Here is a 16041-nt window from a genome sequence, read left to right as displayed (position 1 = left end):
TGGAAACTTTCACCTTAGCACATGCTGAGCCAGCCTACTGACCAAACACATATACACATATTCACACAGGCATACACACACATCCCATGGGCCTCAGCAGAAGTGTGGGAAAGCTTGTTGTTTTGCAGATATCACCTACATGTGTCTTTATGTCCTGTATGTGTATTTGCTGCTGAGGATAGCATGACATCAGATTGGCGAACAAGCACTGTGTCACCATTGATTAGCATCGTATCAAAAGGAACTGTGTTCTTTGTGGCTGTGTGTTGTCTCGGCATTAGGGCCAATATAGCACAGTCAAATACAGACATACAGTCATTTTTCATTAGAGCCAGAAACAAACCTTAAGACTTAAAGGTCACTGAGACTCCCTCTGCTGGTAAATCCAAGGAATTCCCATAGAAGATAAAGACAGGTGACAAATTAATGAAAAAACCTGAATAATGAGTGGAGAAAGATAACAACTGCAGATTCTTCCACACAGGTGCACTGCATGGGACAGACTGCTCAACTGGCTGGTGCTTCAGCAGGAACAATGACTAATATGACATCTGCATCTAGATCTATGGGAAAGACATCAGTAAATAGAATTGGAACTTGTGGATGATGGGCACATTTGATAACAGTGATGCTCATGCATTAGGTGTGATATGGAAAAACAGAGCAACTCAGTGCAGTGCAGGATGTGATCAGACTGTGACAGTTACAGAGAGGGATATTATAGTCGGGTTGCAGCAAATAAATCCCTCATTACAAAGATGAATGCACATTTAAGAGCTCAGTGGTGTAACAACCACAGACACAGTTCTACAGAGATGTGGTAATGGGTGGTATGGTCAGATGAACCATCCATATTTTCAACAAGTGGGCAAATGCAGCTGTGGTACATGGGCACTATATGTGCATGTGCTCCTGCAAGTACACTCCATGGACTATAGTGTCTGCAGTTATCTGCGTGCATGTCAACAAGGCAGCGCTCTCTAACACCATCAATAAAACACCACAATTTGAGGATATTCCCTCAACATCTTTTGGAAGAATGGTGTTCCATCCCTCCAGTAGACTTGGAGAATCAATGCCAAGACAACACTGAAACTGCTCTGGTGGCATGTGTTGGCCCTTACTAAAACACATTATTTGTCAGTATATTTGTCAGTATATATGGTGTTATTGAAAGAAGAGGAGCAGTAAGCCTAATGATGTCTTCATTAGAATCAGAATCAGAATTAAGTTTGCACATACAAGGAATTTGTCTTGGTATATCGGTGCTAAAGAACAAGTGATAGTGAAGTGAAGTGTAGAGTGCACATGTTTGAAGGTGGCAGTGATTGTCCAGAGAGATGTGCATTAAGGGCTAAACACTGGGGCTAGATCTTATTGAGGAGCCCAGTTGCAGAGGGGGTAGAAGCTGTTGTGGTGTGAGGTCTTGGTTTTGATGGGCCGCAACCTCCTGCCAGAGGGGAGTGTCCTGAAGAGTGTCCTGATCATCTACACAGGCATTAGAAACGTGAGCAGTTTTAGCTGGCCAGCCAGAATACCTGACAGCCTCCATGTTGTATCTATGCAGCTGCCGTAGCCCAAATGTTTCTTTACTTTTTTGACAAGTGCACGTTAGCTCTGTTTCCTCAAACACACACAAGGTTTCCATCTTAAGCTGCTGTTATCAGATTCCAAGATGCAGACGTGTGTTTTCCATAGGACAGTGTGGTGTCTTTTGACCTCCTCTCACCTCTTTCTCCGACCCACTTAGCTGGTTTTATAATAACATTATTTTGAGAAAAACGTGACAAAAATGTGCAAATGTAGATGTATGTATGTGCACAATTAGTTGGCCAAGGGATTAAAAGTTGCTACCCTCGCTGTGTAGGCCTGCCACAAACTAATTGTCGTGCCACAGTTTTATAATGAACTGAAAATATTTTTACACTTCTCATAATAACATTAAAGAGGGGTTTGCCTTGTTGCTTCATTTTGTGCAGCCCATTGATTTGCTCAGCCCTTCATCTGTGTGCTCTGCTCACACAAAACTACACTGCATATCTAATCGAGTGCCTCCTAAAGTAACAGCCAGCCACAGCCACAAATAATACAGTTATTGGTGGGTGTGATTTATAGCATATACAATGATGGCTAGTTGTCCATTTCCCACACAGCATGTTGGAAAGATGGGTCCCTTGTGAAAAAAAAGGTATTAGTAAGAAACAAGAGGCCTGACTTGGGGTTTAGTTTCTGAACCTGTGTATACTGTATTTGTATGAAAAGAAGCTGTTTTTCTTGGTAGTGAAGGAAAGCACAGTGAAGGCAGTGGAGCTGATGGGAATGTTGGCTGAAATAAATGGGGCTCACAGCAGTAGACTTAATTCCATGCAATATTTGAAAACTCTTCTCTATCCCCTCGGCCTGCTGAGTGCTTAATCTCTCAGGTTACAGTGGCAACAGTTTAATATTGATCCAGAATTCTTCCCTCAGATTATAGCTCTGTTGTTGTAGTCAATCAATGAAAACAAAATTATTTTTTCTTTTGTACACAACCCTGTGCTACATATTGAATCTACAGATTTTTCTCTGTGTTTGAGTAAAAACAAAAACAAAACAAAACCCCCAACTATTTCTGTAGTCCCTGTTCATCACAAGAATATCAAAGCAACGCAAATACAGTTCTGGAGTGTGTTCCAGAAAGCAGCTTTAGTGAAAACTGAGTTTGTTAATACTGAGATTTCCAGAAACTGAGAGAACTTAAACTCTGGTAACTTACTGTGTGAACCTAACCTGCTCGCTGGCTGCTTTTCCACAACCAACCCTGAATTTCTCTCTGTCTCCTCCTGCTGAGCCTGAAGCAGCTGTCTGACAGGATGCCTTATGCAGTTGATACCAAAGTACATATCAGAGCATGTTAAATTATAGAAGATTATTTTGGGAGAACATTGAAATCCTGATTGGACATAAGTTTATAACCCAAGACCTATCTTTACTAATGGTACCTCTTGGTCAATCAGTCATCAATGTAAGGAGAGAGACACTGATTTCTTACTTTCAAATATTACACATGACTTCAATGTCTGCTCAGAATAAAATTATACACTATGTTTCTGACACTGTCTCTGTCAGCTTGTCAGTTCATCTGCACTGAAACATTTCCTATGCATTAATCACTGTAAATTAAAAAAGTAGGTGAAGCTTGAGACACATAAAACTCTGATCTATGAGTTAATTTGCTTTACTTTACTTTACTTAACCAAACAATGGGAAAAAGTGAATATTTTCTGAATGCACTGTAAATGTAGTTTAAAAGTGTGTTTTTGAATATAGGTTGCATACTGTGTCGTCTTGACTCGTTTTTACAGTATTTCAATAAATTTCATATTTAAATTTACCACTCATTGAATGTAATCATTTAATGCTGCTGAGCAAGATTTTAAAAATGTAAAATAGACTAGAGTAGTTACACTCAGTTTTAACCGTGAAACTTTTTCAACTGCAAATCACTAATATTGTGAAGCTGTTACTGCGTCAGACAGTGAGGTTACAGTCATAAATCTATGAATGTCTGTCTTCTGTGTTTGATCTATATTCTCATCTTCAGCAGCACTTTGCCCCCATCAGGTTACAGCTAATAAATATATTAAAAAATGTAATCTAACAAACAGTAGGATTCCAGTACTTAAGCATCCATTAAGGAAATTAAATTCTGCTGAATAATGTGGTCTAGTGGACTACACTGAATAAAATGTAATAGTGTTAACTTACTGACTCTTTTCTTCAACTGACACTCCTCCACAGATCCTGTTGTTTTTTTTAAAGATAAATGTGTATTGCATAGTGAATTGTACTAGTGGAGCTCCATAGATAATGGCTTTTTTCATTCATGAAGCATGCACTTAACTCAGGGTGGACATAATCATAGTTGATTGAGTTAACTCAGATCTGCTGTTCTAGAACTCCCATTTCAGTCTCAGATCTAGGAATTCATACTAATTCAACTAATGGGCCCATTGCCAATCTAAATGTTGATGTACAAAGGCAGACACACTGGAGGATGGGAGTCATCTTACTGCCTTCTTATTGATTTCTTTGTTCATCTTTGCTGTTGTTTACCCTTTGTTTGATGTTTGTGGTCTGTGTTGTTGTTGTTTACATTGCTGTAGTGGCTGCACTGGTGAAATAGTGAGCACAGGCTGGCTTTGTGGGCTATAACATGACCTTGACTTGCTCTGCTGTTTGCTACAAAGCCCGTGTGTCCCACTCTGCACTCTTGGACTGGCTAGCAGGCAGGCTGGCACACAGTGAGGCCATTGTGGTCCTGTGCTCTGCTGGCATTCGGAAACACTGACTGACCACTCTACTATCTAACCTTTGAGTGAGAGCGGATGAAAAAGGGCGACTGTCCTCTGTCTCGCTAGCACTTACTGAGACTGAATGACTGTCGTCTACTCGCCCGCTCCACAGTAGAGACAAGCTGCAGTATACACTGCAGATTTACTAACAGAGAGCATGAAGGAGACTGAGTGGCTGCTTCAACAGTACTGCATTATTACAGGATGGAGGGAGAGCATCAAAGGCAAAATAATACAAGTCCATCAGGGCAATGTCAACACATTAGTTATATTATTAACAAAAGAATGGCAACTACAATTAAATTTGCCGTTCTGGCTCGTTGTGTGTGTCTTGACTTTGTGAGCCTGATAAGGTCACCAGGTTATGATGCACATATTACCTTTAGATGGTGATGACCTTATTGTTTCAGCACCAATACTCAAAGAGACTGTGACATTCAAACCATGACTGATTGGTATTAAGGGCCCAAAGTGAGTCTAGAAATCATTCCTCACACCAGTACACCACCGCCACCACCAGCCTCAGCAGAAATCCAGATCCATCAGACCAGACTATGTGTTTCCAGTCTTTAACTGTCCAGTGTTGGTGAGCCTGTGTCCACTGTAGCCTCAGATTCCTGTTCCTGGATGACAGGACTGGACCCTGACTTGGTCTCCTGCTGTTGTAGCCCACCATTTTCAAGGTTCAATGTGTTGTGCATTCTGAGGTGTTTCTCCAGATTCCACTTCTGTTTCCCGTTTCATCTACTCATGTTCATTCTTAAACCACCTCTGAATTTAGTTAGTATCTGAAATGTAGTGGTGTCTTGGTTAAGAGTTGACATTAGCTGGCATATGCCGGCTTTTAGCCGTTATTATGTGTTGTTGTCTGGTAGATGAAGTCTAGTATTTTTGAACCTTTGCCTTATTTTCACATGGAAATGATTGTCAGGGACAGAAATCTTTGAAATCGGTGCAGTATTGAACAAGAACAGTGTACCTGGCAATCTCTACCAGACTCCATTGACAAAAACATTGATTTTTACTAAGCAGAACACCAGAGTTGCTAGAAAACCACTGCCTCAATTGGTTAGTGTGTTTATGTTATTGTGTGACTTTCAGTGGTGGAAGAAGTATGTGGATCATTTACACAAGTACCATACAGTAACTAACAAATGAACAGACTGAGGCAGCAGTATTCTAACAGCTCCAGTGTTCTACTTGGTAAAATTACGGTTTTACTCAATGGAGTCTGGTTGAGATAAAAAGTGATGTTTCTGGTTAATGAAAAGGTTGATCTCTGCAGAAAACCTATCCATAATGTTGTCACATACTTAAAATAACAATCTGAGCCAGTCAGTGTCAAAACCATTTTTGTGCACTGTTTTCTTTTTGAAGAATGTGTTTGCCTTGTGCTTAAGGTGCTGCCAACCTTAGAATATCCTTTACTTAAACTAATTGATAACAAAAACATCATTTGAGCTTCGCAGTTCTTTGTTTGTTATGATAAAATATTTATGCAGTGGGATTTATATGGGCGTGTATATGATGGTATTTAACTTTATTTTATAACCTAGCACTGATGGTACATAAAGTAGCACTTGCCTTTTTAACCTTGTAAATATGTTTAAGTTTAAATAAATTATCCAAATGTTAAATATTTAATTATTTAATTATTTCTCTCTCTTGCAGGCTTTCAAAGAGATGCTGTATGCTGCTCAGGACCAGGCCCCATCAATTGAAGGTATCTTTTAATGACTTAAAGGACCATACCAGTTATTTTGCACAGTCATCTGTCTATGATTGTATGTAATCACAGCTTACATTATTGACAACCATTTTCCAATTCATGGGGTCAGTTGGTTTCACTTCATTTTAGTATATTCTCAAAATCAAATTACAGAGACTTGAAACTTGCTCATTGCAATTAATGCTTCATAATGAAACGGGTTGTAAGCAGATGGCAGTTCCTTTGTCTTAAATTTGCAAAACCATTGCACATGGTACTTTAAATGAATACATTTTTGGCCACGTACAGACATGTTAAGTCTTTCGTGCAACTGACTTAAAATATTAAATAAATAATATAATTAGATACAAATATAAAATGTAGTTATATGTGATGTTTTGCATAGTTTGTGGTGTAAGAAGCAGCAGCGCTCAGTGTATTAATCTGAACAATCTCTCTTCATAATCTATGCTGTTGTAAGTGTGATGTTGCACTCTGGAGTTCTCTTGTAGAAAGCCATGCACTTGGCAGAGAAAATACCACTCCTCTTTGCTGTCAAGATTGGCATGTGTAGTTTGTTACCTTCAGCTCCTTGATTATTTTTTATGTGGAGCTACCTCATTCTGCATTATTGCTTAATTATGCGTCTTCGTAAAAATACACTAACAGCAGCCACAATATGACCAAAATTTAAGGCCTTAGAGACTCTTAAAATGTTTTAAAACCAGTTATCAGAGGCCTTATTTTTCATCATGTAATTACAGGCCTCTTTGTGTGTACAAAACAGTCTGACCAGCACAATATGTTTTTCCTGGTATCTTTCTTTTCATCTTATTTTGACCAACTAGAGTTTTAGCACTTGCATGGCCCAGTTTATACCCTCCTACCTCCTGTGCACTATCATGAATGCCATGATTGGCTGGAATGGATCGCACCGATCCATTTCAGTTATATCCCAGATCTGGAGCCAGGGCTGTGTAGAAACTCCAGATTTTTTTTCAGCACACACACAGAGGGGGCAGCTGGTGGACTATGAAGAGATAGTCCCTGAATCTGAATAAAAGTGCTTTAGATTATAATTGCTAACCCTACCTTTAATGGCGATACTGCTATAATGCTTGATATTCACTGTCTATTGTAAGTCTGTGAGAGTGGGATGGAGGTCTTAGATTCTGAGTTGAGGGTTGTATTTGACCCACGATGCTTGGAAAGACACAGCATCACCTAAATTTCCTGATCTGTCAGGATTTATGTGAACAGGCCAGGTCTACTCCTTCTGTCCACTGAGTTACAATCAGCAACTGTAGACACTGTATTGACTAAGTGTCTTACTGGGTAGTCACTGTGATTACATAGGTGTTTAGTCATTTTCCTCAGACAATGATTATATAGTTCATTTAAACATTATTCAACATGATATTTATTTAGTTCTATTGATAGTATCCTGATGACTTTTTATAGTTTCCTACCAATCTGCACACACATTGCTGTCATTATTATTATACACATTACAGAGAAGACATAGTAAATGATGGTATTGAGTGCTTAAACCTGTGTTTTGTTGTCTTCTCTCAGCTTAGGATGGTTACATCATGGTGAGGTAGAGTACAATCCTACAAATGTTGTAAATAGTTAAAAGGAGGTTGCATTAGACCACAATCTTAGGCGAAAGTAAACTCTAAATGGAAAAAAGAAGTGTTGGAAACTTCATTTTCTGCTATAGGATGGTAGTACCTGACAGTCCTGGCTGCTTTCTTCATTGATGGTTCATGTGCGTGTGGGACAAAATCCTTGAAATGCTCCTCAGATTCAGCACTGTCAGTATCATTGCATTTCCTTGTTTATAGCCAGGCTAGTAACTCGACTGTAGGGATGACCATATCGATTGTTCATCTGTCAGGAAGACCCCGATTCAACTCACAAAATGTGATTCTTTGACTTGTTGCACTTACAATACAATAGTGTCTTAAAATGATCGATCTACAAAACTAACTGTGATCGAACTAGAGATGGCAGAGGAAACAAAGGGCAGAGCAATACTGGACAGTATGAGGCAGGGCAGTGTGCGATTCATTTCTGTTGGCCCCTCCAGTACTCTCAGATCTGTTGCCTGTCTGCTAGGACCTGTATGCCTGTTATGGGAACATGCACAGCTAAAGTGCAGGCTACTGGTGTTATGACGTGTTAACCCTGGCTGACAACACTGTCAGCAACCCAGCAGGAGAGACACTCCGATGACGTGTCATATGATTTCATAATTGAGCTATGACCCAGATGCCCGTAACTGTATGTCTGTATGATAAACAAAAATGAATCGTCAAATCTTCGTATTGAACAGACAAATCCAATTGGACTGACAGCTAATGGATGGATTGCCATGAAATTCCCATCGGCCTCAGCTGTACTCTGCTTTCAGTGCTAATTGGTAAATGGTAGCACTGAAAGCAAAGATAAACATACATAACTATGTTAGCACTGTCATTGTGAGCATGTTAGCATGCTGATGTTAGCATTTAGTTCAAAGCACCACCACTGTTGCAGCTAAGAGCAGCCTCACAGAGCTGTTAGCATACATGTCGACTCTTGCATGTATAGCATGTATACACACAGGAAGCACTTCAGCTGCATTTATCAGTTGTCCATCTGATGCGTCTGACAGAACAGCTGTCTGCACAGTCCATGTAATGGCTATTCTTTATTAAATGTGATTGTGTAAGTGTAAGTTTTTGCTATTGCTACATAGCTAACATTAGCATTAACAGATCTTGTATCACCAAGAGCTCCAGGTGGTTGTGTGTGCAGGACAAGAGGTCAGAATACAGAATTTGCGATATATTAAAAAATTCCCCATGGTAACGTAACAAAATAACATATTTGTGTGTCCAACGCACGTCTCCCTCTACCATCACCCCTCACCCCCTGTCTCCTGTTTACATGCATCTCAATGGACACAGGTACGGAGCAGAGGGGCAGCAGAGACAGGTTGACAACTCGCTATGTTAAGTGCAAGAAAACTCCCTATAAGTCTCTGTAAAATCATACAGGTGTTGACCCCAAATGTCTGAAAGTCAGACTAAAATATTAGCATCAGCTGTCTGCCGATAGTGGATCTGCTGCTTTTTATCGTCATTAAATACCAGAAATACAATACAATACTGCAATGCAATAAATATGCAATATGCAATAAATACCAGTAAATATCGTGCTAAAATTTTAAGTCTGTATTCCATTCCTGGACAGAGCTACTTTCATGTTGAACCGAGGGCAGAGTGAACACTACAGTGACCCACTGTCCAAAAGTGGTATTACAAGAGGACATGGGCCAGGACTAGCTGTTACATAAGTAGCAGGAAGAGATAGCAATAGATGCATGCTCTCCTTTGACAGTGAGCTAGTGCATTGTGTTACAGTACCCCTCTTTTTCTTCTTTTTGTTTTCTAGTGTGTGTGCTTTAACTAGATATGATGTGGCTCATTGACTGACCATGTGTCTGACACTATTCCTATATATGGTTCTATGCTATATACAGATGTCTGTAGTCGCATGTTGCTACCTACTGTGATGGAGTGATTCACAGGCTGTTCCATTCCTCTCTGACTTATGAATAAATCCACCCGACTGTTGCACTGACTGTCATTTTGTTTCATCTTTCCCTTCAATTTTAGTTTATTTTAAGATTTTTTTGTAACTTTGACTCAGAGTTACAGCTGACAACAATAATAGCTGGAAATGTTTAATGATGTATACAGTAGCTTGTAAACACTCCCCATTAACCCAATGACATCATCTTCAATGCCAGTGTATTGGTGTACCTTTTACAGTGAGTGGCTGTATGGCTTGATCCTGTAATTCTGAAACTGATTCTGCATTTGGAGGACACTTGTATAATGAAAAGCTTTTTAGCAACAAGCACACTTTGATCACTTCCAATTATTTGCAAACTATGTACAAAATCTCAAAGTTACATTAGCTCTAACATCTTGAAATAGTATAAATGTACATAAACAGACAGGCTGATTTAAGAGACAGAGGAATTTGAGGTACATGGGCAGATCTTAGTAATGTTAGGTATTGTTGCTTCACATGGAGAGGTTTGTTGCACCAACCCCACTAACCATCTGTCATTCCACTTATCCTCCACCTTGTACTATGATCTTCACATGATCTGTTTCTTTTGCTCACTCTGTTTCCACTACTGTCTGTCTTTCTCCATCTTTGTCTCTCCTTCTCTACGTGACCAATTTGAAACTGAAGTAAAAAAAACACAGCAGCTGAGCATTAGTGATTGCTTGCAAAACCATTGAAATACAGATTGACCACAGAAACAATTGAAAGTTCCTGCAGACTTTGTGCAAAATTTAAGATTTCATTTAAACCTGAGGTAATGATGATTTAGTGTCAGTGGTATTTGTTTAGTAGTAGTAGCAGTAGTAGTAATACATAGAACTGGCTGGTATACAGTTTGGAGAGAAACATTTAGAGAAAATGTGCGACATAATGTGCAGTACACAGGGAATGTTTAGCAGGCTTCTGGTAGACGCAGCTCAGGAACTCTGCTCGGCTCTCAGGGAGCTGTGGAGTTTATTTTTTAACAAACTGTAGCTCAGAATGAACAGTCACAGTTTACTGCTAACCTGATCAGCTTACCTGCCTGAAGACACACTATCTCTTTCCTTCCAGCACACTCGCACGCATACGCCTGACCCACACTGAAGTGTGCACACACAACCAACATGACATCTCTGTACCATCTTTTTTTTAAATCTGGATTTCTGCCGCATTTTGAGTCATTTTGTCTCCCTGACTGGGCACACAGGGTTAAAACTGCTGGCTGGAAAAATGCCAATGGAATTAACACACAGAAAAGTCTGGTTATGTATTTACATCTGTAGAGTTGGATTCTTTGTTATACTTAAGGGTAGGTAGCATCAAACATGAAGGAATGACTTTATTAAACATGTTTACATGACAACAGTTAGGTTAACCAAAGTCATAATATCAGTGTTGGTTACTTTTAATGAATTGCCCGGGACCACATTAGTAAAATTAAAGACGCATACTTATGATGAGAGTAAAAAGTTTGAATGCACTCACTTGCTGTCAGGGAATGTCATATTGTGAGGACTGGTTACAAAGTCTTGTTTAGCTCTAATTGTATCTTGCCACATAAATAGTTTTGGTTTTATTATCAAAGTTGTGAGCTTTGCATCTCAGAAATTTCAAACACAATGGAGATGTATAGATATTTGACGGCAATGTTAGTAGTGTCACTGTGAACAATATTAACTGGGTTCTTCTACAGACAGAATAGTTCCCACTAAAAGCTCTACAGCATGTTCGATGTGTTACTCACTGAAATGGGTGACTCTGAAAAGACTGATTAAAAGAGAGAGAGAGAGAGAGAGAGATTTTTTTAATGGTTTGAGCATCACAAATGAGATTCCATGCACATCCATTGTATTGAGGTGGACAAATAAAGTCAGCCCCTCTCTTTTAAATAGCACATAATGTCCTCATCTGTTTAAGTACCTTTGAGCAAGACACAGTCATGATTGCAGAAAACACCTCTGCACTGGGTGGCTTCCAGGTGTGAATGTGTAACTGTGTGAGAGTGAAGCAGGGTGTTGCTGAAAAATAGAACTAAAAAACATCAATTGTCAAATGAAAAGTATAGCCTATTACTGAGAGACAGACATGTCATAATGATAATAATGATAATAATCATGATGACAAGAGCTGAGACACAGAAAGAAAAGAGCAGAATAAGGCCAAAAAGGGATAAGGAGATTACAGTAGTCTGACTGTGGTGGCTGTTTGTGTGTTTGTGTGCTGGTGAGAGAGAGAAGGAGGGAGGGAGAGAGGGACAGAGGGAATGGTTGGGACACTCCAATTTAGTTAATTTGGTGTCTTGTCTAAAAGCAGCCAGTCTGAAACACAGTGAATCACTGAGTCTGCACAGCCTGACTCAAAACCACCTGCCCGGTCTGTTGTTTGGTTGTTGTTGACGTGACAGTGGGTACAAGTTAGTGGTTGGACACACAGGTTCTCTATGTTCTCCACTGTTCAATTAAAGTTTACCAGAATCTGTCCCAGCGTGAGTTCTTAAATAGTTGAGATCAAAAATGGTGAAAATTACAGGACTTTCTTTTCTGGTCAAACTAAAATAAAGCATCTGACTCATTGGGAGGAACAGGAGTTAAACCTTTTATCGTGCTCTACAAGTAAATATAACTTTGATATCAAAATAATTCTCCAAAACAACGGGTGAGTTGCTGTCACATCATCAGTTGTCATGGAAATTTTTTGTAAACATGATCATGAATTTTGGTTGAAAACTTGATCCCCTGAAATTTTCGAAAGATTGGTTTATAATTTTATATATTTGTTTTATCTGTCGTATTTGTCTTGCATAAAAGATTTTCAGCTTTTATTTTTTTGACTGACTGACAACAGGGGCCTTTAGTCTGAAACTGAAGAAGCATTAAAGAGGGTACATTACTCTGCTGCTTTCTCTTGCTCAGGGTCCAGAACAGGGGTAACTGCTGCTCTGTTCCAATGTAATGACAGTTGCTTGGTGCTGAATGTCAAAACTAATTATTGACTTTAGAGACAGATATCCTCACAGAGAGCTTAATGCATAATGAGAATATTGAAATTATCAGATCTTTTGTTGGGATCAGACAACATTATTGGAGCCTGATAATAGACCAGCAAACATTTTGACTGGTCACACAGGAAAAGCACAGATACAGATACTGTAGTCATCTGTCCTGTTTGTCACTGTGCTACATCCAACAACAGCTGATTTGGAGCTTTGGAGATCAAACACATCCTGCAAAAAAAAAAAAAATCTCCTAATGTGAAGAAAAAGGAAACAGATTCAACCATGTTTACACATATCCGCATGTGTTGTCAGTGCTGTCAGGTAGAGCCGCGAAATCAGTCCCTGGCACCTGTGCAAGTCATGAAAGACGGCGACCTATATGATTTGTTGGAATCAAAGTGATGCCTGCCATGTGTCACAGGAAAACATTAGCACTCCATTATAATTTAATCAGTGAGGGACAGAAACCGCCTGAACAGTATTATTCTGTGATTGTTGGAGTCAAAAAGATGAATTTGAGTTCTTTTTTTGATCAACTAATCATAAAGTAATCAACGAGCATATTGAACCTTTTATTTTAGCAAATCAACTCTTCTCACTGACATCAGGACGTCACCATGCTCCACACACTTGTAAAAATAATTATTTTTTAAGTCCTTCATCTCCTCTCCTATCTATCTGCTACATAACTGAATTGCTTTGTGTTTTTAGATGTTTATAATTATATATTTGTTTATTACTAGAATTTCACATACAGTCTCTAGCCTTCAGCATTTGAATGTTTTAGGTTTGTGATGAGCTGTGTATGTGTTGACCTGGGCACTGAGCTGTCATACACAGTTCCTTGTGCAGTGATTAATAAAACTGTATTCAATATAATTACATTCTGTATCTCTGGTTAATGTTTTTGAAAGCCAGTGTGCAGATCAATACTTTTCAGCACTGTTAAAATCATCTTTGTTAAAATTAGTGTTAAAATCAAGTTCTGTGTTTTCATCAAGTGTTTTGTTGCTGTCAAATTCTTAAAAATTATTTTTGGCTTAAACATTGGCATGAATTAAAAATATAACCCATGTCCACTACATAAGTGAATGTTCTGTTGTCTTGGTTCCACAAACAAAAATACCAGATGCAGTCGCAGCTTTTGAGTTGAAAAATGTAAGAGCTCACAGATGCCATGTAGGGCTTCATGACTTTAGGAGGCTGGGCAACCTACTGCTGTCTCACTGCTCCATCTGCTGGTTAGAGCAGGACAGCGCAGGGCTGTGTTGCATTTAGCATGTGGGTAGCAGTTTTACATTCACACTCACTCAGTATGATACAAAAATCTGTCAGTCCTCCATGCCCACTTGTCTTTTACTGCCTTTATTGTCTTATCTTCACTGTCCCTCTCTACCCACCTGTTCATTTCACATTCAGGCCCATTAAGGGTTAATTGGTGCTGTGAGTTGTCACTACTCTTAAAGATTCACTAATCTAACAACTCATCTCTTTTTACAGTCACAGATGAGGATACAGTCAAGAGGTACTACGCCAAGTTTGAGGAAAAGTTCTTCCAGACGTGTGAAAAAGAACTGGCCAAGATCAACACCTTCTACTCTGGTAATGACTTTAACTAATACTCATACTGCTTCAAACATACACATTCATTTACACCCAGTGAGCACACAGGTCAGGAGCTTCAGTTGATATTCACATCAAACATCAGAATGGGAAAAAATGTTATCTCCTTGACTTTAGCATGATTGTTGATGTTGAGTGTTTCTTATACTGCGGACCTCTGGGGATTTTCACACTCAGTAGTCTCTGATTTTACTGAGGATTGTATAAGAAACAAAACATGCAGTGAGCAGCAGTTTTGCAACTGGAAACACCTTACTGATGAGAGTGGTCAGAGGATAATGGTCAGACTGGTTGGAGCTGACAGAGAGGCTGTGGTAACTCAGATAACCACTCTTTACAACTGTGGTGAACAGAAAAGTATCAGAATGAACAAGACTACAACAGCAGGAGACCACGTCAGGGTCCAGTCCTGTCATCCAGGAACAGGATTCTGAGGCCGCAGTGGACACAGGCTCACCAACACTGGACAGTTAAAGACTGGAAACACATAGTCTGGTCTGATGGATCTGGATTTCTGCTGAGGCTGGTGGTGGCGGTGGTGTACTGGTGTGAGAAATGATTTCTAGACTCACTTTGGGCCCTTAATACCATCAGTCATAGTTTGAATGTCACAGTCTCTCTGAGTTTTGGTGCTGACCATGTTCATCCCTTCATGGCCACAGTTCACCATCTGCTAACGGCTGCTTCCAGCAGGATAATGCTCCATGTCACAAAGCTAAAGTCTCAAACTGGGTTCATCAACATGACAGTGAGTTCAGTGAACTTCAGTGACCTCCTCAGTCACCAGATCTGAATCCAGCAGAACACCTTTGGGATGTGGTAGAACAGGAGATTGGCAGCTGACAAATCAGCAGAAATAATATAATGCAGTCATGTCAACATGGAGCAGAATCTCAGAGAGAGAGTTTCTAATATCTGGTGGAATCCATGCCACAAAGAACTGAGGCTGTTTTCAGGGCAAAGGGAGGTCCTGCCCAGTATTAGTATGGTGTTCCTAATGAAGTGCTTAGTGAGTGTACTTAAAAGCTAGAGAGTGTGTTCTTTAGCTGTTATTCTTTCTGTTTTTAAAGTCGTTTTCTCCCTTTCTCCCTTCAGAGAAGCTGGCCGAGGCTCAGCGGCGATTCGCCACACTGCAGAATGAGCTGCAGTCCTCATTGGATGCCCAGAGAGAGAGCTCAGTTAATGGGCGGGGCCTGAGGAGGAGGAAGACAGTGTTTGCCCTGTCGCAGCAGGAGCGATGTAAACACAGAAACATAAAGGACCTGCAGCTGGCCTTCTCCGAGTTCTACCTCAGCCTCATACTGCTGCAGAACTATCAGGTGCACACTCACACAAGCATCATCTCAACACACAAAGAAACTCAAGGGACACATTTTCACAGTTTCCTTTAATTTTCCAGTTTGTAAATGAGCCATGAGAGCAGATTTTCATCAAGATGTTGAAGATGAGCCTGAAAATAGAGTTCATATATTCAACATAATAATCATTAACCATTTAATTATTTTTGCAGTGCAGGTTCACACACAGAGCTGGATTAAAAATTTTCACTTGACTATTCATATGATATTTTATGATATTATATGTTTAGAGATACACCAGTTTTGGAAGTTAGAGCCGATAACAACTTTTTCATATGTTTAATAATGATGCAGTGTTAGCATAACTTTTGCATTTACAAAAATGTAAAGAGAACAATAAAGGTTCACTTTGTGGTTTGAATTTTTTTTGCACTGTCAATTCAGTAAGCGGCACTACTCATACTTTTACACCAA

General features: G+C 39.6%; 1 protein-coding gene across 5 annotated transcripts in view; it reads left to right on the top strand.

Annotated features, from left to right (window-relative positions):
• The window catches only part of LOC108885348 (xenotropic and polytropic retrovirus receptor 1 homolog), a 102530-nt gene that overhangs the window by 73526 nt on the left and 12963 nt on the right, over positions 1-16041 (top strand). For 3 of the 5 annotated variants that reach the window (XM_051070192.1, XM_051070190.1, XM_051070194.1), the window contains exons 3-4: positions 14147-14248; positions 15365-15588. In XM_051070192.1, coding sequence (XP_050926149.1) covers positions 14147-14248; positions 15365-15588 — 326 coding nt within the window. Of the gene's footprint in view, positions 1-6005; positions 6058-14146; positions 14249-15364; positions 15589-16041 lie in introns of all 5 variants that reach the window. The other 2 variants (XM_051070193.1, XM_051070191.1) reach the window with 1 other exon arrangement.

Source organism: Lates calcarifer, linkage group LG4, assembly GCF_001640805.2.
Source record: "Lates calcarifer isolate ASB-BC8 linkage group LG4, TLL_Latcal_v3, whole genome shotgun sequence".
Lineage (NCBI taxonomy): Eukaryota > Metazoa > Chordata > Actinopteri > Centropomidae > Lates > Lates calcarifer.
This window is presented reverse-complemented; position numbering and strand designations above follow the sequence as displayed.